The sequence below is a fragment of the Alosa sapidissima genome, chromosome 14 (assembly GCF_018492685.1).
Source record: "Alosa sapidissima isolate fAloSap1 chromosome 14, fAloSap1.pri, whole genome shotgun sequence".
Lineage (NCBI taxonomy): Eukaryota > Metazoa > Chordata > Actinopteri > Clupeiformes > Clupeidae > Alosa > Alosa sapidissima.
Window position 1 is genome coordinate 32,210,115 of NC_055970.1, and position 24,510 is coordinate 32,234,624.

Genomic DNA, 24,510 nt, shown 5'->3' on the forward strand with positions numbered 1-24,510 from the left:
TTTCTTATGTGCGTAAAGTCATGATTGACATACCTGTGTTTGATGAGTTAAAGCTTGGTAAGGAAGGGCTGCTGACTCCTGGCAGCAAAACAGGGGGTATGCCCTGTAGATTTGGGTAAGCTGACTGAAGGTTCAAGGCTTGCAGGGCAGGGCTGTCAAACATGCCCTGTTGCTGCATTGCTTGCTGTTGAGCAAGGCCCAATACCTCATTGGCTTTCTTTATGCGATCCATTTCTTGCTGGGCCATCAGCTGACGAACTGTGGCTGGGTCAAAGTACTCTTTCTCCTTATCAAGCTGGCTCCCAATGGTTTCCTTCACCTTAGCAATATGCTGCTGGGAGAAGATGTGGTCTCGAACTGAAAGACGAGCACTGTACTTGACACCACAAAGTGTACACTCTGTCTTTGGGCCCTCATAGGATGTCTGGTTGATGCCAAAGTGTTTCGCCATGCTGAGCTTGGCCTTTTTCTCCTTGGCACGAGCATTTTGGAACCAAACCTGCACCACTCTCTTTGGAAGTCCAATGTCATTGCCTAGTACCTCACACTCCAGCATGGTAGGGGTCCTGTAGTCATTGAAGCAGGACTTAAGCACTTTCAGCTGGAGGTTGGTCATCTGTGTCCGGAAGCGCTTTTGGCCAGGCCTGTCTCCGCTGTCAATGCTCTTACTTCCAGAGGCTCCAGGGCTGGGCGAACAGGGGTCAGCCATACTCGAGGTCTCACTGTAATCAATAATGTTTTCATTCTCGTAATCTTTAGCATAATAACTTGTTGCAGGGCTAACAAGCCCTGAGGACATCTGGTCCTCATTCTCAAGGGAGGGTGCAGTCCCCCCAGACTTGGACAGAATGTCACTGCTGTTGTGGCCGTGCTTTGTATCAGCACTGTCATTGTCAGCATTGGCTTCATCACCAGTGGTGGTGTCAGTGATGGCCGTGTTCACAGAGGAACAGTCATCATTGTCCAGTTTGCTTGGGTCAAAGCTCATGTTCACAGAGGACATTGTTGGGCTTTCAAAGTCCTCCATTCCCTCAACTTTAATAGATGTGGGGCTCATTAGGGCCCTTGGGGAAAAATCCAAGTTTTTTACAGGTGACAAAGAAGAACACTGGCCATCATTGTTGTTGGAGGAGACCATCTGCGAATAGTTTGAGATATCCAAAGGGTCCATCTTCAACTGCAGTCCCTCGTGGTCGGGCAACATGTTAGACAGGGCCAGGTTATAGCCAGCACGCTTAGCTTCATGCCAGTGGCGTGAGCGAATGTGGGCCTCCAAGGCAGTCTTGGCTTTGAACAGGGCACGGCAGAAGGGGCAGCGGCGGTGGGCTTGAGCTGGCCCCACAGCCCTGAACTGCCCTTTCCTTTCTCTGGCTCGAGTGTTCTGGAACCACACCTGCACTACCCTCTTCTTGAGACCAACCTCGTGGGCAATGTGATCAAGCATCTTGCGGGTTGGGTTAGAGTCCAACAGATATTTTTGGTAGAGAATCTCCAGCTGCTCAGGGGTAATTGTGGTTCTTAAGCGCTTGTCTCTCTGAGGCTCTTCACCGCTGTTGGTGCTGTCATTCTCTCCTGGACTGGTGCCCGCTTTCTCCTCCAACTTCCTCTTCAGGGAATTCATGGTTGAGGTTGGTGTTGAGGGAGAAGTGGCTGAGCTGCTTGGAATTTGAGGCATGGCCCCAGAGAGAAGCTGGCTTGCCAGCAGAGGGTTGCTTGGATCAAAGAGCATGAAAGACATATCCATGGGGCGATCTAAAAATTGAGGATGGATAAATTGGTTTTGGACAGTGAGGAAATGAAGCTGCTGGTGCTCTTGCCAGTGCTCGAATGAAGGGAAAGCCAGCTTGCATTGCTCACACTGGTATGGGATCATCTGCTGAGCAAGCTGTTGTTGTGAAGCAGTGGACAGATGAGGATTTAGTGTCATGTGAGAGCTCTGAGAGATCGCCTGGCTAGACTGAGAGGCTGATGGACCACTCTGTGGTTGTTGTTGGGATATGGAGGGAGATGACCGCTTAGAGTTCTTTGGAGCCATCAGGGGCTTTTCTTCTCTAGAGTGGTGTCTCGGCTGTGGTGTTTCAGACCTGTGGAGGTTCTCTTGTTTCAGAATTGGCTGGCTGTCCCGGTGATCTAGGGAGGTTTCAGCTGAGTGCTTGGGCTTCTCGTCAAAAGAGTTGGATGTGTTTGCTGTGGTGGCCTCTTCCTTCTCTGAGGATGTCATGTGGGAGAAGGCAGAGGTGGATGGGGGTAGAGGGCAGAGGCTTGAGGATGTAGGCATTGGAGTGTGGCCTGAAGACCCAGACAGGGTGTAATACTCATGAGAAAGGTCAAGTGAATCTTCATTTTGACTGTCTTCTTGGCCTTCCTCATCTTCGTCTTTGTAACAGAGTTTCTTTTGGTGCTTGATGAGGTCGAATATGCGTTGAAACACCAGGCTGCATTTCTTGCACTGGTAGTTTAGGTTGTTGGTACGAATGTAACGGTCATTAGACAACTCACGTCTTTCGCCGTCCTTTCCTCCGTCTCCCTGGTTCTCATAGTTCTTGCGAGCCTTCTGTCGAGCATTCTGGAACCACACTACAATGACTCGTGTAGGCAGACTTAGCAGGTTAGACAGCTGCTCAAACTCATCATCTTTAGGGTAGGCATTGGCATCAAAGAAGTCTTGTAATACCCTAAGCTGGTAGTCTGTGAACCTTGTCCTTGAGGACCTCTTGCTTCCAAAGCTCTCCATTTTATGAGGCTCAGGTGAAGGTGGTTTAGAGTCAATTTTTATATCCTCTAGTGTAGTGATGGGAGGGTTGTTGAAATTGTATGGCGAGTCTTTGTTGCGCTGGCGTTCTTTAAAGAGGGTGTTACGGAACCAATGCTTGATCACTTTCTGGGGAAGCCCTGACTTGTCTGCCATCTCCTTGATTTGGTCCTCGTTGGGAGAATTGTTTATGTCAAAATACTGCCTGAGGACCCTGAGTTGATCATCTGTGATGCGTGTGCGTGGTCTCTTGTTCTGCTGCTGCTGCAGCATGGCCGGTGTGAGCTGCTGTTGATAAAGCTGAGCCAGATCAGAGGCCAATCCTGGCTCTACAGACGACAGCTGACCTTGCATCTGGGAAGGCAGGGACTGCAGGGACATGGGCTGCATCATGAGTGGGGAGAAGAGAGGCAGGTCCATTGACATGGGAATCTGAGCCATGGTAACTGAGGGCTGTGGAGGTGGGACAGTTGAGGGAGTGAGAGCAGGGGAAGAGACGGGGATATTTGGTGTCGGTGCTCTCTGTGGAGGAGGCTGAGGGGGTGGTGGAGGGGGAGGCGGAGGAGGTGGTGGGGGTGGAGGAGCAGTCTCAGGGGTTGGAGGTCTCATTGGGTAAAGCTTATCATACTGCTCTCGGTATTCCTTGGCAAACCTCTCAAGTGACCTGAATGGGAAGAAGGACTGATGGATGTGCTCTTGATGACTTTTCAGAATCAGTATGTTGGAGAAGAGCTTGCCACATGCCTCACATTCCAACTTCTCCAGTCCTTCGATAGGATCCACAACTCGGCTAATAGTTTGTGGTCCAGTTGAACCTGCTGATGGAGTTCCTGTTGGCTTTTTCTGTGCCTTTTGTTTGTTTTCATTGTACTGAATCACCAGCTCAAATCCAAAATTTTCTAAAAGAGCTTTGGTTGCATTTCCTCGAGCATCTGAGGCAATTCTAGGAGGAGGAAAGCCAGGATCGTGGTTCACAGTAACTGCAACAGGCTGAGTGTCTTTCTTTTCCTTGGATTTAATGTTTTCATTTGTATCTTTAGGGGTCTGGTCCTCTGTTTTTTCATTCATTTCCTTTTCCCTCGGCAGGTCCCTCTCTTTCTCATTTGGATGAACAGACGGCTTTGGTTTCTTGTCAACTTGGTGCGAGAGCGAGGCACTCTGCTGGAGCAGAGCCATTTGGCTTGAAGCCTGAGAGTGGGCTTGGTGCTGTTGTTGCAAGTGATGGTGCATTAACTGCTGCTGAAGACAGCTCTGCTGGGCCTGCTGGACCGAATTTTTCTGTTCTTCCAACATGGCTGCCGTAGAGCTACTCAGACCCAGAGAGGAGCTGAGACTCATCTCTGGGTTCAGCTGGAATTCAGCCCCGGGTATGTAAAAGGGGAAGAGCAGCTGCTGTTGCTGCAGTGGGAGAAGAGCGTCTGTTGTCATGGGGAAGTGCTGCAGAAGCGGATTGAAGAGCTGAGACTGGATGAGTGCAGCTTGCTGCTGGAGCTCCTGTTGAAGCTGAGCCTGGGCTTGGGCCTGGGCCTGGGCCAACTGTTGCTGCTGGAGCTGTTGCTGGTGGCCCCGGGCGGACAGCATGTCGGCAAACTTCTTCTTTTTCATGTCGTGGTTTTCAGAGGGAGATTGATGGCTGGCCGAGTTCCCCAGGCTGTCGGTGTTGTGTGAATGGCTCAGGTGGTTGCCTCCCAGCATGCTCTGCACCGTCTGGCCGCCTGCTGAAGAGCAGCTGCTGTTGCTGGAAATGGATGTGGAGTTGGAGGTTGGAATTGGGCTGGGTGTAGAAGTGCTAATGGTGTTGGAGGCCCCTCCACTTAGTCCAGAACTTGCAGAGGTGGGAATTCCACCTGCTGCCTCCAGCTTGGCTGCACGGGCTTTAGTCTGATGGAGGACAGACCGCATGTGTATCTCCAGGGTGGAGCTCTGACTGTATGCCACATTGCAAGTGCTACACTTGAAAGGTTTGTTGTCAGGGCTGCTTGTGGGCTCTGGCTGACCAGCAGTGGACTCTTGTAGGGCCCGCTTCACCTTGTGCAGGTGTGAGACAGAGTTGTAATGTACAAGCAGGATATTTTTCTGTGTAAAGGACTCTTTGCAGACTGTGCACTTGAAAGGCCGAGAGGGATCTAGGAACTTCTCCATGGTGAAGTTGGGACCCTTCCTGAAGGGCAGGGCTCTCTTGGGCTCTGATCCCGAATCCTCTTGCAGAGAACCTGAATCGCTGCCAGTAGGACTCTGCTTTTCTTCTGGATCACTCTCCTCGCCGTCCTTGTCATCTTCTGCCAGAATGCCTTGGTCATCACCAAGAGAGGGATCACCCATGGCCATTAGATCTCCGTTCATTAGTAACCCACCGTACAGCTGCTGGACATCAGCCTCGCTCAGTTCCAGGTGACTAGTTTCCAGGTGCTTCTTGAGTGCCTGTAGGGTTCTGAAGCTTCGCTGGCACAGGCAACACATAGTGGCAGCTCTGATGACGTGGTACTGGGAGTGAAGCTGTAGCTTCTCCACCGTCTTGAAAGCCAAGCTGCACTGGTTGCAGCGGTACTTGTAGACATGTCGGTCTGAGACAGGCAGCTGAGGCCTCTTGTTGTGGACTTCATTGAAGTGCATCTGTAGAGAACTGGAGGACTTAAAGACCTGGTTACAGCCTTTCTTCCAGCACAGGAAACCAGTTGCATCCTCTCGTCCAGACTGGTGTTCCTCCAGAGGCGACTTGCGAGTTTCAGTCATTTCTGCAGACAAAGTAACTTTTTCAGGGTCAGCATCCAAGGTTTCTGTAAATTGAAAAGAAGAACAGCACAATGTTTTTAAACTATAAATATATAGTTTTTGGTTAAACATTAATTATATGTCTCTGTATATCTCAGCACAAAACTAGAGCTTGACAACACAATTCATAGGCAATTTATTAATACCAGTATGTAACTAGCAACAGAAAAAGATACCACTACTGTTGATAAGAAAATACGAACCTGTCTGTTTCTTAATGTCATCACTGCCAGTGTTGGCTGAGGACTGGGGGGTGCTTTGTGCCTCCCTTTCCGGACTGGGGACTGGTATGAACATGCTTGCTGGCAACACTTCTGTAGTTGCCACCTGGAAAATAACACACAGGGTGTGCTCCTTGTTAATTGCACGTCCACTTTCACAGTTCCTCTTTTATAGGTAGGTAGGAGATCTCAGATACTTGCAATGATGCATACAAAATACAAGTGTCAGGGCATGCTGAATAACAAACTACAGCTTCACAATTAAATTTAACACCAAAGACAAAAAAGAGACATAACAGCATATAAAATGGATGTAACGAAAATAGTCATATAGATTGAGATCACACTGCCTAGCACAGACACACAACCATGCATACTGTACCTGCACTCATACAGAAATGAATCATATTATTTCTACTTTCTTTGCTTCACTTAAGAGTTAGCACTTTGATCACTGCTGGTGTTTTGTCATGTGCCTGGAAAGTTCTGCTGCAGCCAATTAGTAGGATGGGTAGAAAAGGCCCACCTTAGCCAAGTGTAAAGCTCATTAGGTTGCCTAATTAAATGATTTTCCCTCCTTGTAAAAAGTACATTCCATTTCAATAGATGAGAGCACTGAGCAGAGATGCCAGTCTGTTGCATAGCATATACTGATCTCCTTCTGACTGTGCAATGTTCATACACCTCACCAACAACAAGATTGTAGCAACTGACAAATAATTTATAAAATGTATTTGCATATTTGTACTTCTGAATGTGTGAACAAATGAACGATACTGTGAATGGTAAAAAAATGCATTTGCATGTGCTTCTTTACTCTAGTTCAATCTTTCTTGCAGTATTTTTAATTAGACCATTTCAAGAAGCAATGAATATTGATTAAAAAGGGCAGAAGTGCAGCCAGGTTTCCTGTGCTCTCAAAAGGTTGAAGTCAATCATGTGTGAATGACAGGAGCTTTCCCTCTATCCTGGCAACCCCCCACCTCATGTGTACTCCTATGTTCCTCTGAGCTCCTCAATCTCTCCCTCTCTCTCTTTCTCTCTTAGAAGAAAAAAACCCACAACAATTCATCAAATGCACTCATTAAGCGGCCCCTATTTAACAATAATCAGTGATTGAGATTGGAAGAGTCTTTGCAAGATGAGGCACTGCCGGCTTCACCTTCTTTCAATTAACTCCCCAAACAGAATAATCATCTTCACTCCCCACACAGCATTTCAATTCAAAGACCCCACCCCACAAGCTCCTGCCCTTTCTATTCCTCCATCTTTCTCCCTCTCCTTCCCTTTCTCCCTTTTACCGGAATACTCTTGTGCCTAAACTGCCTGAAGCATCAGAGCCAATCATTTGAATATCCTTCGATCGCCCACCACCACCTTCAACCTAGTGTAAAATACTAAGCCATACTGAAATCTGATTGTGTGTGAGGGAGATCAAAATAAGATAAGGTGTTGCCTCAATACATATGTCTGACATTTGAAATAACACATGCATATCTTACTCTGTACTGCTTTAGTCTCTCTCATAATTCCTGATTTTGACTTTGAAACTCTGAAGTGTACCAGATGAATACCTTTAAATAATCCTCAAACCTTTAAATAAACCTCAAATGGTCATAATAACCAGGAACACATCTGCAAGACTGTGCCTAACAAACAGCTGTATTGCTAGTGTTATGGTTCAGTGTTTGGATCAGTGGCCTGGAGTCAGAGTCTTTTTAAATATCAGCCAGGAGCACTGTTCTCTACATGTACAGCAGAGAAAAGGTCTCCAAGCAAAGCACGCTCCAGAATGATTTTGTCAGCCTCAGAAGCACCCTGAGAGGACTGCAATTCCTCCATGCCACAGCCAGTCACTACTATTGGGGGTTAAGTGGATGAGACAGGATTTTCTTGTCCATCAGCGTGCAATTAGTTTAATTAGAAATACACAGAAATAAATTTCATATTCATATAATTTTTTTTACAACCTTTCACAATCTCCTCCAAAGTAGAAGCAGAAAATTAGTATGACCAGCTTGGCGAGTTACAAAAACAAATCACGGCAGTGATTTACATTACAAAGTGGACTGTTTCTAGACAACTGCTTCATTAGGCAACGAGAAGCAAGCACTAAGAGTATCCCAAGGTCACTTTTAATTTGGACCGGCTAATTGGCAAACATAGCTCCAAATGGCTATCATCTAGCCAGACTCAGAATTAATGAAGCACAATTATTTTCATTACCTCTATCTTAGACAGACAGAAAATGAGACATAGTGGTAGCAGAGAGAGACAGAAAGAGAGAGAGAGAAGGAGAAAGAGAGAGAGAGAAAGAGAGAGAGAGAGAGAGAGAGTAGGACACAGAGATTGAGGAAGGATGTGCATTTATATCTAAAGTGTGCATCTTTATGCATAGTCTGCAAGAAATAAAAGTCACCTATTGCGGAATTCATTAGGGATCACCGGCAGGACAAGTAAGAGGGGTATGGTACCTATCAAATCTGTTCCGTGTATCGGAGGCAGAAAAAAATAGGTGCCAGCTTTAATGTGCATTACATTAAGTATGTCTCTATCCCACTCCTCTTGAAGATACTCTGCACATTATCATCTCTATAAAAGAAAATATACGACTGGCTCCACAGCTAATGTGCTAGCAGGGACAGAGAGATGGCCTCACTGGAGTTAGGGACACCATTACCCTAAGGGATGGGCCAGTAAGCCATTCAGCGCTTACGTTCAAAAAATAACAAACATTTTCCTCCTTATCCCTAGAACTGGTTAGCAATAGTGAAACAAGAGCTACAGTTTTCATAGATGGCCTCCTCTGACTGACTTGAAATCAAGTAAATTCTCTCTGGGGGGTGGTGGTGTGTGTGTGTGGGGGGGGGGGGGGGTGAGGCATGTGGGATGAAAAAGGGCCCCAATACCGAGGGATTTTAGTAATGAAGTCAGGCGACTTAAAGAGGGATGATGTAAGTGTTACTTCTTAATATGAAAGAATGTCCCCCTCCGACATGTCTTGACAACGATGAGAATATTTCCCGCTCCTCTTTGAATGCACTCTTCATTCCCAGTGTTAATCAGTCTGGGAGAGGCACTTCACAGACTACATCTCTGGAGCTTTTTTTTTTTTTAAATAACTTTTCTTACATTTTTACTGATGCAACCCCAATCCCCACAGTGCATTCCCATGCTGAGACAACACGTCACTGAGACACACTGAAGCTTTGAGGACCTCCAGGATTGAGTGTAATGGGCGAGGGAGGGGGGCAAATTCAGGATGGTGCTTTTCTCTCTCTCTCTCTCTCTCTCTCCTCCCTCAAGCTCTTAGCCTTACGGCAATATGGCTCTCGAAAGTCACTTGAGACCTCAGGTTGGCAAGTTAGATTAAAAAATAGTGAATAATAATATTTGCATTGCCTCGACTTGCATGTCATTAACAGAGGGGGAGAGAGAAAAAAGATCCACTCATTAAATTTCTATTCATCTGTGTCACAATTACCTGAATATATTAATAATAAAAGCCTTTGTTTTGAATAGCACTGGAGTGATCACAACCACACAGAGAATGTCAAAGCACACCAGAGAGGAATGAAAGGGGAGAGGAGAGGAGCTGTTCGTGGGGCGAACAGCAGAATCACCCATTAGGGTTTTTTCCTTCTCTCTTTCTCTCTGCTGCATGTTCTTTCACTTCCTCAATCGCCTGTGATAACATAATGAAACGGGGAAAAGGCTCATTGGCAGTGGGCATGTCAAGACAATGCCTGAGTCGAGGATCACTACAGAATCAACCCCCCTCAGTCGCCCCACCCCATAATATCTGACTTCAAGTGAGTCAACAGGACGCCCAGGGGCCATTTCACAATTAACAGTTTCCTTTGTGTTTTGATTAAGCCTCAAATGTCATCAATTAGAGAGAAGGAGATGGGAGAGACAACCTTCATTACGCTCAGGCGGAGTGAGTAAGAGTGCGGGAGGGAGGGAGAGAGAGAGACAGAGAGAGAGAGAATGAAAAAGAGAGAGGAAGAGAAAGAAAAAGAGAGAGAGAGAGAGAGAGAGAGAGAGAGAGAGAGAGAGAGAGAGAGTGACTCATCCCTGTGGAGTGAGCAAATAAGCTGTGCCATGTTGCACACTGGTCTTTGGCATGGCCACAACTGTGCCACATCCAACTGGGGGAAACAGCCTTGCGTGTAGTGCGCTGGCATATGGAGTCAGCATGGCTCGCATGAATAACTGAACACTCAATAGACCTTATTCTTCACACATCTCTCAATTAGCTGAAGACGACACAACTAAAAAGACACACTGACGGCACGAAAAGATGCTATTAACAGTGTGGGCTTCACGACAATAGCCAGAGTGCCGGGGCGCCAGACACTAAAGCCGGGAGCCGTGACATTTGCTCTGTCATTGTGTGACGCCTGAAAGCCCTGTGGTTGAGAGATGTCATGTAATCATGCCCTAGCACAGGTTTTTGCCTCCGCACTGGGAGGTCAAGAGCAAATGCTTTATATAATAATAACTTCGAGCCCACAACCTACATGGTCTCGTAGGTGTAAAAACTGGGTTCAACACTTCAACAGATGGCAAAATTGGCAAGCGAGAGCATTCCAGTGAGAATTGAGAAAAGCCTGAAGGCCATTTACAGCATGCTCAGTGTAACAGATTTGTATGCTATGAGCAATGTCAACATATAAGCCATATGCTGTTGTATAATAAGTGAAAATAACTAAATACGTAAAAAAATATGGGTTGTGTAAGAATATGTGTCTGGCTCTCTGACCTAATGTTGGCTGCATGCAATGCTAATGGCAGAAGTTAAAGAATTTGTTAAAAACTTTTTTTTAGCAATAAATCCAAACACAAATAAACAAACAAACAGACATACACAACACACAAAAACTGATAGACAGAGATACACATGTGCACACTCACAGTGGCAATGAGCTTGTCCACGCAGTCCGGCGCCACGCTATGCAGGTGTGTGAGGTGGAACTGCAGGTGGACCTTGTTGTTGAGCATGTCTTGGCAGAGCGGGCAGCGGAACATGGGCTGGACGGAGTGCTGCGTCATCACGTGCATCCTGAGCCGGTTCAGGTCAGTGTTGGTGAACTTGCAGTAGGGGCACTGGTACATCTGGAGCAGAAGGAGGAAGGGAGGGATACAGGGATGGATGGATGATGGATAGATGAAGACGGAGGAGTGTGATGAATTGATAAGAGGATGCAAAAGTGGAGGGAAGAGTGAATGACAGGGGAAGACAGAGAGAGTTTGTTTAGAGAGAGAGTGATAGAGAAGAAAAGTGCAATCCACAGGGACGTGGGGACTCTTTCCTCTTTGGAGCAGATCTCGTCTGAACAGGGAACGGTGAGTAACCGTGAGTGGCAGAAAATCCTGGCCGGCACTTCAAAGGCCTCTCAGCTGTCAAATATTGTATTGATTTTCTACCTTTTTGCGCAATTAGCGATGCAAGTGTGGAAAAAAGGAGAAAATAATCTTCAGATGAAAACACACTGTTTGCATAATGCAAGAGAGAGTCCAGATTTACTGAACTTCAGAAAATGCTGAAGAGTTTTTTTTTAACCTCAGCAGTAATTAATTTTCCAGGATGAGGCTTTCATAACACACCCTGGCAATACAGGTGAAGGCCAATGCCAGAGACTAGACTGACACACAAATCAACATGTTGAAATGGGGTCTGGCAACACTGAGTGACTGATTCATTCCTGACGGTGCAGAGTAGCGTCAGACTCTACGTGCCTATGACCAGTGCTAATGGCGACCTCCTCTCACCTGCTCCCCAGCACTCTTGTCGGCCGTCCTGGGACGCTTGGAGGACAGGGGGCTCTCAGCAGCCCCGGACCTCGAGGACGGGCGCTTGGAGGGAGCCGGGGACTCCGACTGCTCCCTCTCTGACTGGCTGGATGTGGCCACGGATGAGGCTGCTGCTGCTGCTGCTGCTGCTGCTGCTGCTCACACAAACACACACAGAGAGAGAAAACACACTCAGTCAAGACAGGGCAGGGCCAGAGATACTCTAAAGACCACACTAATCAATCAATACAAAGGCTGGATAAAGGGCTTACGCATGTCTTTCCCTAGCGGTGACAGAGGCATATTTAACAGAGTTTGGGGAAGGGGAGCTTGGAAGAGGAGATGGGGCCCTCCTGCGCAAACTGCCACCACCGTTTCCAAGTCCCCTCCCCTGCCAACCGAGGAGACAGGCAGTCAGAGTGCCGTGACGGGCTGTCTCTGCCGATGTTGGATGGTTAAGGACATCAGACACCAGCAGAGACGTCTAATCAAAACGTTAGTTTGCCACGTCAGGTTGCTCTGGCTTCTGCTTGGCATCAGCGTTTGAAGCAGGAGCTTTCGTGGAGGAATCCATGGGACTTGTGAGGAGCCCATCATACCCATGACATGTCTGATCAGACAACACTTATCTAAAAGAGGCCCATCACTCCAAAGCCTGTGCTTCAGCCCTGACCCTATTTTCTTTTCAGACTTAAAAGGAATATGTACATTTATATATATATAATTACATGACACAAGAAGTTATTCAAGCATGCTTAATTTAAATTCAGATATGCTTCAACATATATTCTTTTTGTCCGTAGTCCTGCAACTGATAAACATTATGACAGGAAAGAAAAGGCAGCATGAACTGGCGAGTAAAAATGAGCAAACGCACCCGTGGAGCCAGCGCTTCACCAGGAGCCCATTTTACTCCGCTCCCAGCAATTAAAAGCAGGTGAGATTGTGAGCCCTTTGATTCCGGGGGCTGTGTGAGACCGAGCCAGCTGAGGCGAGCGCTGTGATTTGGCTGGGGCCACGCAGGACAGGGGAGCTTTGGAGGAGCTGCCGGCGCAGGATCCCCTGAAATCCTGCTGCTATTGCTGACCTACAGCTTGACCCTGCGCAGGTAAATCCGTGCGCTCTTTGTGCCTGCCCCCCCTCGCCAGCGAGCACCAGCGCTACCCACAACTTAATTGGAATTCTGTAACCAGCTAATCTGCCTGCAAGAGGTCTCTCAGGTTGGGGCCGTGCAGAATGTTCCCGGGGTTTGGAGGGAGAGACCAATATCTGCCTATCCTCTGGTCTGTTTCCTATCTGTATCGGTCTCATTCTCAACATATGCAACACTAGACCATTCCTTTAACTGGGTATGATGTCTCCGTAAGGCAAATTGAGATACCATTCAGTAGGTCAGTCTCAGGTTTAAAGTTAAGAGTTGTAAATTGTAAAGTTTTTGTGGGCCCAGTAAGGTGCTATTACACATACTAGATGAACATTGCTTTGAATAGAACTATTCACTGAATGGCCACTTGGAAATACGTGATGGAAAGTAAATGGAAAGCAGGAACATGTGTAGCATGTAAGATGCTTATCTCAAGGCCAGTAATTGCTAGTATAGAATTACACAAAAAAATCACCTTACGAGTAACTCAAGGAGAGGAGTGAAGACATCACACATTATCCATTAGTTCACATAAGGTAAAATTGCTGTTCATACACTGCTGACAAAGGCAGTGTATGTAGGAGGTACAGAGAGAGCCGGGGAATTGTCAGGTGCCCCGCACACATCTTAGAAAGGAATCCCCCCTTTGTGATAATCACTGGCACTGCCGCCGCTGCCGTCTCAAATGTGCTCCGCTAGCTGGCAGAACATTTCACACGGCTAATCCCCCCTAATGCCACCTGCACCAGGCTTCACAATGCGCTCGCCGCGCCATCCCCACTGCGTCCAGCCAAACAACGGCCCGCTCCATGCCTGCCTATCAGGGCGCATTGGCCACCCAGCCTATTTAGAAAGCCAGAGAGAGGGAGGGATGGAGGGAGAGAGAGAGAAAGAGTAAGAGATAGACAGAGAAGAAGAAGAAAACAAAAACAAAACAGAAGGCTTGATGCCTGGCTAACCAGTGTGCATCGGCTAGAGAGAGTCAGAGAGAGAGAGAGAAAGAGAGAGAGAGAGAGAGAGAGAGAGAGAGAGATAGACAGAGAGAGAGAGAGAGAGTAGGAGATATACAGAGAGGAAGAAACACTAAACTAAACAGAAGCGGCGAGCAGAAAGGCATAGCAGCCGAGTAAAAATACTCAGTTAAGCCAACGCTCGTAAAGGAGCTAAATCCACCCGGAGCCAGAGCTGGGGGGTGAGCCGTGCAGCCCCCCGACCGGCGCTCCGCCAGCGGAAAGAATTCACTGTGAAACTCAAGAAGGACCCACTGCCAGCCGAGCCCTTAACGAGGACATAAAGAGTTAAATTTGGCCTGATTCGTACAGTCCTGCAAGGGCAAATTGAGAGCAGGGGTAGTGAGTGTGTGAGGTTTGTGTGTGTGTGAGTTTGTGTGAATGTTCCTGTGTGTGTGTGTGTGTGTGTGTGTGTGTGTGTATGTGTATGTGTGTGTGTAGAGAGAGGGGGGCGAGAGGCTTGGGCAGAGGGGGTCAGGTTAAGCAGGGCTGACCATCCCACTGCTCTAGACATTAAAATGTCACCTCCAATCAGGATGGAGGCAGCTGAGCTGATTGCCCAGTGGGTGGGTGGCTGGCTGGGTGGAGGTGGTGGAGGTGGTGGCGGTGGGGCTGGGGGCCTGAGCTCTGTGCTTTGGTTGGGAGCAGCTTGCTAGATCTCACGGAAACTCCGGGATCAGCTGGCCAAGCCCAATTAGGCTCCAGTCAGGGCCAATCCCATTACACATCTCCACCAATAAACAAAGGAAATGTTAAACAAAGGAACCTCCCATTCTATCACATTAACCTCTCTGACTGTCCTGGCCACTTCCTCTACCACCGCTGCACTTAGCCTCCTCCGCCAGGTAGCAGCGCTGCCCGCCTCCAGGAGACCAGTTCTTCCTTTCCACTGCTCCCCCCACAGTCTCCTTCACAATCTGCCTCTCTATCTCTCCCTTTCTCTTTCTCCACCCTCCACCCTCCTCCTTTTGGGCTGGAAGGAGGACCTCATGACTTTCCCCGACATGTGCTATTTGTTCTATGGCCACCTCTGCCAATGCCTTTTAGACTTAACTGCTTGTCTGCCCTAAGATCTTGGACATGTCTGTATCTGCTCAAAGACAGGGGTGCAAATCCTCTCTCTCTCTTCCTTTCCCCTACACACACACACACACACACACACACACACACACACACACACACACACACACACACACACACACACACACACACAGACTCCCATAAAACTGCACATATGTGGACAGGTTGGGCAGCCATTTGAAAGCAGACAAACAGCTGGAACGAACGTGGCGACGGCGGCTGCAGAAGGGGAAGTGTGCAGGCCTGGGCCCAGTGCTGGAAGCGGAGGCCGCTGTCTGAGCCCGAGTGTGCAGCAGCAGCAAATGCCAAACAAAAGCGTAAAATGAGTCTGGTGTCCTCTATCGGGACACGCTAATGGGCAGCATATGCTGGGGAACTGGCTGTCCCACCCCGTGCCAGACTGCTTCTCTAATATGAAGTGTTTAAGAAGCCTTCAGTTGAGGATTAGGCTCACATGAAACTTTTATTCTCTGCCATTGCTACCACTTTAAACCAAACACATTCAAATGGCGTCGCACAGAGGCTCCAAAAGCCATACAAGTGAACTGTATTCATGTATCAGCTGAACTAACATAGCTGTGGGGTTTAAAGGGGCAGTCTAGAATGCCTCTCCAGAGACCAGTAAGACTCAGTGGGCTGCTACCTGTCTGAGACCAGGGGAGAGTTGGGGGTGCTGGGGGGGTGGTCTAGCTCACCTTGTCACGCCCTGTTAGGACTTCATAAATCTGATCAATCAGTCGCTTTAAACAGCCACTTGGCCGAAATACTAAACCCCACTTCTGCCACAAAGCCTGTGACGAAAATGTCCAGCGACCGTGCCCTGTTCTTGTTTTCACTGGTGTTGTCATGAGGGCTGTGCTGAAGTAAAAGAAGAAGAAAGAACAACACCATCACAGCCACCATCGTTACCACTGGGCCAAGCACAAAACAAACTGGAACGAGAGGGAGTACAGAGAAAAAAACTGTGTGTGTGTGTGTGTTTGTGTGTGTGTGTGTGTGTGTGTGTGCATGTATACACGGTCTAAATGTGGCATGCTTGGGCTGGCAATGGAACATGGACCTGCATCAGAGATCTATTGAAACAGACCATGACCAGAACACTGGCTTCTGATGGAAACACCCAGGCCTTCTGGGGAATGTGGTGTGAGTGTGTGTATGTGTGTGTGTGTGTGTGTGTGTATGTGTGTCTGTGTGCACTCGGCTCAGCACAGAGCGAGAAGATTAGCAGCGAATGGCTCCGTGACTTCACGGGGATCACAAAGGTGACATCGATGACAGAAGCTCTGACAAACACCAGTGCCTGTCAATGTCAGGAATCTGGACTGCCCTTCAGGAAATATAACAGACGACGCAAAGCGGTGACAAAGACATTCAGGTCCAAAATGCCACTCATGCAGAATGGTTCCAAGAGGATTTGGGGAATTCATGGTTTTAATTTCTCTTACCCCACCAACAATGCCTATTAAATATAAGTATAAGTAAGTATATATACTATTTTGATCCTGTGAGGGAAATTTGGTCTCTGCATTTAACCCAATCCGTGAATTAGTGAAACACACTCAGCGAACACACAGTGAGGTGAAGCACACACACTAATCCCGGCGCAGTGAGCTGCCTGCATCAACAGCAGCGCTCGGGGAGCAGTGAGGGGTTAGGTGCCTTGCTCAAGGGCACTTCAGCCGTGCCTACTGGTCGGGGTTCGAACCGGCAACCCTCCGGTTACAAGTCCGAAGCGCTAACCAGTAGGCCACGGCTGCCCAACTCTTAAACTCTTACATCAAAGCAAAACAAATGATCCAAGCAACCATCCAGCCTGCAGTCGGCATCCTTCAGATCCAAGCTACACCTCTAATGGGCTTGTCTCTATTATGTTAAAGATGTTACCATGACCACTGTATGAAGGGGGACAGTCTTCTGCTGACCCTTCATCTCCTGAGCAGCCTCTCTCCACATAAAACTCACTCAGACATACGAGACGGCCGGGACTTTCATCTCGCAGTACAAAAGGCGGCAGGGAAGAGGAGAGGAGGAGGAAGAGGAGGGGGAAACATCTTAAAAGTCAATTAGGTGATTATTAATTCATGGCTCTTTTCGGTAAACCGAGGGCCTTTGTGCTGTCGAGTCCCGTAAGTGAATTGGACTTTGGCACCTTCTCTCACCTCCAGCAGGCCGGGCCGGCTGCACTACTCTGCCTGCTCTGGGGTTGTCAGCGCAGGGCTGCGGGTCTCTGGAGCAATCAGGGGGGCTTGTTGGGCTTACGGAGGGGGTGTCAGGAGCAAGGAGGGCTGGGCGGCAAAAAAAGGAAGGCAGCTGGAATGACTAAGCGACGCAAGCCGGCCCTGGTGTTAACACAACAGCTCCTCCAACACTGAGATCTTCCAGGAATGCAATCCCAGCTGCCATCGTGTCATTACCGCCGCTGTCCTTGGGAAGGGATATTCTGAGAGCAGGCCCGCTACCCAGACACTGTGTGCTGATGAAGGTAGAAGGCAGAGAGGGGAGGAACATGAGGGGGGAAAAGATGGGGCCAAAGTATAAGAAAAAAAAGATTTCCCCTGGTATCAGAGGTGAGGGCTTGCGTATGCTTCGGCCACTCCAGAGGCATCGCCCCAAAGGACCTTGGGGAAAAAAACAACGTTCAACCAGCTGGTCAGCAGCACGCAGGCATCATCCTGAGATGTCTTACAGAGAGTCCAAAACACCCCCGCTGGCCTAAGAATGCTGCAGCCTCCAGCTGTGAAACGGCCAATCTGCCGAAGGCCTGCTGGACGCATCCTTTCCTGGTAAACACAGACCCCGGCATGTCCACCTCACTCCAATATCCAAACTCATCATCACCTTTCCCTCCTTCAAATTCCATTCGCTATTCGAGGGCGTCGTGACGTGACACCATCTCTCACTCCCCTCCTGACACACGGGTGAGAACCTGCCCCCAGTCCCTCAGCAATTTAACCATTAATATGGAAAAGCAGGTTCAACTCCCCAGTGCTAAAAAGTCATTCACTTTTAATACGTTTGCTAACAATAACTGAATATTATCTTTCTCTCCACCCCTCCTTCTCCTCCTCCTCATTTTTTTTTGCAGCCGTCTTTTTAATCTACAGGCCATGTTGGAGCCCTGAGCGACAGTGGGCTATATTCCATTTCACCTCATATTTCTCAGGTAATTACTCTGCATCAATTAATTTCAAATAAAGAAAATTACAACCAAAGCCTTGTGCCAAACCCGCAGCTCATCATATCTGGGTATCCTTGGTGTATAACCATTTATTAAATGAAAATCCACCTCCACCATGTGACTGTGGCCGCCTGCCTGCCTGCCTGCCTGGCGTATGTGGCAGGAGGGAGAGAGAGAGGCCTACAGGCATGACTGCAACAAAGACAAATTTAAAATGAAGAAATTAAAAGGAGATATTAATTAGTGGACACATTATTAATCACGCCAGTGAGAGAGGCAGCAACCTCGATCACCTTCAGAGGGCATCCCCCCCTACATACACACACACACACGCACACACACACACACAAACACACACACACCCTGGACTGCCAGCTCAATAGAATATGGCCAGTAAGAACTCATAAACAGTGCTCTTTCAGGGAGTTGACTCGCAAACAAGGACAATTTATGAGCTATTATCCTCAAAGACAAAAAAAGAATTTTTAATTTAAAGGATGACAACCGTTCAAAGGACATGCTATGAATATGCAAAGATGCCCGCGTCTCAAGCAGCGGGGTTGGATGTAAATAGAGCCCGCAGATCTGTAATGTGTGTGCTGGGATGATTCTGCTCTTTTCTGTTTTAATTGCAATACCACAAAATATCCATTACCCAGAAAATCAGAAAATGAAGTACAAAATATACTTCTGATCTGGTAGTTATTACTGCTGGAGCTAACCCAGAAAACTGACATATGTGACTACTAACTAACAAACGGTTTTGGCACAATAAGTGACCGTGCACCTAAAACCTTCCAGATCCATGAAATTGTCTCGAGTGAAATGGCAGATGGACAATACAAATATAAAAACACATGCCTTCAATATGAAGCCTGAACTGCAGTATCAGGCCTTTGCATCCAGGGGGTGTCGATGTACACTGGCAATAAGAGCATGTGAGAGCAAGCCAGATCTCTTCGCCATTCACCAACACAAACACACAAACACCCAAACACATGCAGATATACATGTGTGGACACACACACATGAACACACATGTGCACACACACACACACAAAGACACACACAGACACACACACACAGACACACACACAAACACATACATGCACACGCAATTCCTTCCCCTACTCATCCAATCACTGGGACTCATACGTTTAAGTAAATATATAAGGGAGAAGAGATGGGACCAATTTGGCAGGGTACTCTGGCAGAGTCAGAATGCGGCTGACCTGTGCTGTAATATCATTTCTCCCTCCCTCACACTGGCTCCCGTGATGTGAAAGTCAGGAGAAAGGGTGGGTGTGGGGGAGATGAGAGGAATTATTCATAACCCTCAATTGCTGAGGACCCCCCCCCCCCCCCATACAGACCACCTCAATAGCAGCCCTCCCTATACATTTATGTTAAATATGTCAAATCATATTGTGGTCGTTCCTCCAAGCCCTTAAGTGTATTAACAATCCCTTTCTCTCTCCCTTTCCCCCTCTCCTTCTCTCTCTCTCTCTCTCTCTCTCTCTGAGTGTCCCTCTCTTTCTCTCTCTTTGTCTGATTCACCTCCTTATCTCTCTTCCTCCCTCTCTCCTCCTCCTGTTCTCTTCTCTGTGCCCCTGCTCTCCTGTGCTGGGCAGCTCCATTAAGTCTCCCCTCTGCTTTAATAAAGGTAGCTCTGGCTGTCCTAAGCGGGCCGTCTTATTTGGCTAATGCTGCCTCAGCTAGGTGTTGCAGGCGCAGGGTGCGGGGGAGAAAGGGCTCCAGGCTAACCTTTTATGAATATTTTATGCTTGACATTAGAAACAAGGCTTGCAATGCTTATTTGGAAGGGTGGCTAAATTGCAGCGTCTGCCAACATAATTTTATTGTCTAAATAAGTAATGATTTCACTGTGTACAGCCTCGTCTCATGGAAGTGTGTCATATCACACTCTTCCTCTCGTTCGCCTGCTTTTTTCCTGTCCCCTTGGCAGATAATTACAAAGGCCTCACATCTTCTCGCTTTCTCTGTCTGTCTCTCTCTGTCACTCTATCTCTTTCCCCCCATCTCGCAGCATGGGTCTTTGTGTACGTGCGCACACGCGTGTGGGCGGAGGTGTTTACATGTATGTGCATCATATAGCTCCGCGCGTCTGACTATAGCATGTCACGGAGAAAACAAAACACAGAGCCGCCACCCCCATGGTGGCAGCAGGGCCCTTCATCACATGACATGCCCAGCACATACGCATTAACATGGCTGCCGTGTGTCTCTCTAAATGCCTGTAATGAAACGGCAGGCTCGGCAGAGAAGCACATGAAAAGGGAGGGATGAGATTGACAGTAGCTTTAAATAGGAGGACTTGCTTTCTTCCATGCGGCGGGCTAATGCGCTCTACCTGACAGTGACTGTCATTTATAAAGAACCAAACGTCTCAACAAGCGAGTTCCAACGGCGGCGTGACAAGGAGGAGAGAAGAAACTTCAATACCACTAATGACGGACCTTAATAACAGCGTGGCTTCAGACGCCGCGACTCAAATCCCTTTAGATATGCCTTTAAATAACAGGTTAGCTCCAGTACGTCAATACAACCAGCAACACACACACACACACACACACACACACACACACACACACACACACACACACACACACTTTCACACACATACTAACACAGAGTTCAAAACACACTCACACACACTCTGACAGACCGTCTGCCGGCACACACCCTCTCAGAGAGTCCCCAGCCAAAACAAGCGTGCCTCTGTTTACCAGCAGCATCCCTCACCCTCCCTCTCTCTCTCTCTCTCTAATGCTCATTTTAGCCAAGGTTAAGAAGCAGCCAGTCCACAGGAAGCGCACTGCTGATCAGTGCTCAGTTGAGTTCCAGAGAGGGGGAAAAAAAGAGACTCTCGTTGTTACACACTCCTGTTAGATGCCAACGCAGCCATCCAGGTTCAAACTGCACCACCGCCCCTCCATCCAGTCCACCCTACTTCACCACCTTAACCCTCCCCAAACACCACCCTCCACCACCAACCCACCTCTCCTTCTCTCTTTTTTTTCCAGCAGACATCAAACAGCACCCCAGACCTGGCTCCCTAATGCACATGCTATTTTTAACTAAGCGTTTCTAATAAGCTGCTGGGAGCCTGTAAATTTTTCATAGGCAAGCACATCTTTTCCCTTTGTGAAAACACAGAAACACACTTATTTGGTGATTAGCGACTGACAGAGGGGAGGAAAAGGAATTGAATATTCGTGTATGAAATTTCATGCCTCTCAAAAAAAAAAAAGAAAAAGAAAGAAAAAAGGAGGGGGTTGGGGGCCAGGAGAGGAAGAGGAATCCTAATGTGAGGAGTCGTCTTCCTGTGCACCACAGGTACGAGTGAATTATTAATCACTCAGCTCATTTTAATGCTTTTTAAAGTGCTTTATTTTGATGTGTTAAAATATACTTTTAGCCATTTTCAGCCGGGCATGCATATCATTACCTCTTCCATCAAAGAGGACTGCCACTCTTTCAAAGAACACAAACAACTCTACTTCATTTCAACTAAAAGTTCAGATATCAAAGACATTTTTTTCTCTTTTCATAAAAAATTGGTTTCAAATATGCCAATGAACTTTTTTTCATGCTGCGCTTTCAGAATTGAAAAAAATGTGCAAAGTTATGTGAAAAAGTTATGAATTGTTTTGGGGACTTTTTAAGTGGAAAGGAATGTCAGTGGCAGCATATATATTTCTCACTCTTGCATTCTACACAATCTCAGTGCATCTCTCCCAACAACACAAAGACTACACCTTTGGAAAACCCCACTAGCATTCTCCCTGCTGCACACACACACACACACACATACAGCCTTGCATGAGAGGGAGAGAGAGAGAGAGAGAGGGAGAGAGCTGCTTTCGAGAGTTTGCCGCTGGGCAGATCAGAGGGGGTTGTGTAGATGCGGGCTGAGGGTGTGGAGCCGCGGCTGCTGCAGGCAGGAGAGGCTAGCCTGCTGGGCTGGCTGAGGCTGAGCACCGGGTTGCACGCACACACACACACACACACACAAGAAATGCTGGAGGAGGGGGGCATCAGTAGGGAGTGCAGGGGGTGGGGGGTGTCTTTTATCCCCCCAGGACTTCCCCACAACCCCCCTCGACTGTCTATACCCCCTGCCCCTAGCAATGTGTACTCATTTTTATAACTTCTAACATGAAGCCAACCCACTGCTATGGACAATACTACCATCACCATCACAACAACAGCTGCATATACTCCCATATTTAACACACAGTGTTACACACTGAATAACACAATTATTAAACCAATATGCTGCATGTCTTTTGGTTTCTTCATTGTTATTCCATAGGGGGTAGCAGGCAGCTCAGTAAGTAGCCACAAGTTCTCTGAGAGCTTCATGTAAGCTACTCCACTCTTCCATTAGCACCAGAGGCAGCTCTCTCTCTCTCTCTCTCTCTCTCTCTCTCTCCCTCTCTCTCTTCCTCTCTCTCTCTCCCTCTCTGCTGTGCTGAGCACCTCTCACTCCTACACAGGCCGGGGATTCCCACGCAGGCCTGGTTTAGAGTGAGTGCCACTGCCCACACCACTACACCAGCACAGCACAGCCTACACAATACACATGCGCACGCGCGCGCGCACACACGTGCACACACACACACACACACACACACACACACACACACACTTACTTAGTCCTCCCTGACCAGGCCAGGCCAGGCCACACCTCCCCACCCCCTCACCCCCTTGGCCCCTGCAACCCAACACCTGCACCTGCTGCCTCCCAGCTCCTACTGCTGACAACACCCCCCCTCTCTGATAGCATTCTTCAGAGGTGTTCGCCTCTGTCTGTCTGCTGCAGTCACAACAGCAGCATCCACACAGCCTGGTCACATGCATGCCAAACCAGGCCCTAATTATACTACCCATGAGCCCCCGTCTGGGTTCACAGAAGCCAGTGGAGGACAAAAAAACTTCTGTTTTTTTCCCCTTTTGGTCACTTGGCCACATTAGCTAAATCAGGCAATTTGGCCTACTTTGTCAGAGTAAATTTAATGAGTCGGATTGCCGAGCTAAGAGAGGGGGGAAAAGCAACCAAATTGTGTTTGATCCATGGAAATTTCACATCAGAGACGTTTCACGTAAAGGGCTCTGAAGACTGTGTAAAAAAAAATGTCCAGTTAGATGAAAACAAAGCACATCCTTTTCTGGAATATTGTCCTGCTGTTTAAAATAACCACTCCTAAATAAATTCTATCCCCACCCCTTGCCAGCCCCCGACCCCCCCCCCCATGCCCTCCCTTGCCCCCCCCCACCCTCTTTAAAGAGAGGTGTAAAGAGAGAGGCCTTACCTGTCCCTTTGGTGAGCTCCTTCTCCCCCCCACTCTCTCTGTCTTTGGTTTGGTCCTCCTGCTCTGTAGTGATCTCACTGGCAGCCTCCACATCCTCACTCAGTTCTCCTGAAGGGGGAGGAGAGGACGGGATATGTAAATCACCACTCCATCAGAATTGGTGGAAGCACTTAAAGGGGCGGCAGCGTTTTTTTTCTATAGGAGCTTACAACAATTACATTCGCTGACATGCATTTACAAGGTTAGGAGACAAAAGGGGGCGGGAACTGCTGTGTGTGTGCTCGGTGTGCGGCTTCATTACCGGCAGCGCACTTTCACCATCTCGCTCTCTGATTGCAACTTTGAAAACAGAAATAAAAAAAATGCGCTGTTCTAAAATCTCCCTTTAGAAGATGCAAAGGCACTATCTAAAAATAACAACTGATGTTATGTGTTATTTGTAATTATTAATATTATTATTATTACTATTATTTTTATTATTATTATAATTATTATTATTATTGCTGTTGTTGTTGTGGATTTACTTATAAATATAAACCCTAGCTCTAAAGATATAATTCTTCCTTTATGCAAGTCCATGACATAAATATCTTTATGGCTTCCTCTGTTTAATATGGGCATAAAACAGCACAAAACCACACACATGTGGTAGAGACATACACACATTTTCCAAAGCGGTCAGAAGTATGCAGACAGGAAAAAAAAGAGATCTGTCCATGTGCTTGTTTGAACAGAGAGAGCTACCTCTCATTTCTCTTTCTGTCTGTATCTCTCTCTCTCTTTCTTCTTCTCTCTCTCCCTCCTGCTCTCTCTCTCATTCTCCCTCCAGAAACCTCTAGAATGCTCCATATGCATTACTGTGGTCTTGGGCTTCATGCTATTGGGATGCTGACCAGTGAAAAGATACATTCTACATCATGGGTAATGCAGCATTGCAGGATGAAAAAAGTATAAATATTTTAAACTGAGACCACAATTCATTTCATTTTGCTCAGTCAAATGTAAAAATTCCCCTGTAACCATCTTAAGAGCTCCCTGTTCAATATATCTGGCCATCTAAAAGCAGTGAACTCCAAACAATGGATCTCCGATAACGCCATCTGTAAGTAACACAGGCAAGATGCTGAAACCCAGATAATAAAATGGGCATCAATCCCTTTTATTTCCCCCCTGTGCCCCCCAAGAGCTCCCTTTGCCTGTTAAGTTTGTTTAGAAGTAGTG

At 47.6% G+C, this 24,510-nt stretch overlaps 1 protein-coding gene across 1 annotated transcript in view; it reads right to left on the reverse strand.

The window, feature by feature from the left end:
- The window catches only part of zfhx3 (zinc finger homeobox 3), a 169,619-nt gene that overhangs the window by 7,058 nt on the left and 138,051 nt on the right, over window positions 1–24,510 (reverse strand). Inside the window, 6 exon segments of the mRNA XM_042061031.1 lie at window positions 34–5,529; window positions 5,728–5,851; window positions 10,663–10,863; window positions 11,521–11,699; window positions 22,712–22,714; window positions 23,290–23,397. Coding sequence (XP_041916965.1) covers window positions 34–5,529; window positions 5,728–5,851; window positions 10,663–10,863; window positions 11,521–11,699; window positions 22,712–22,714; window positions 23,290–23,397 — 6,111 coding nt within the window.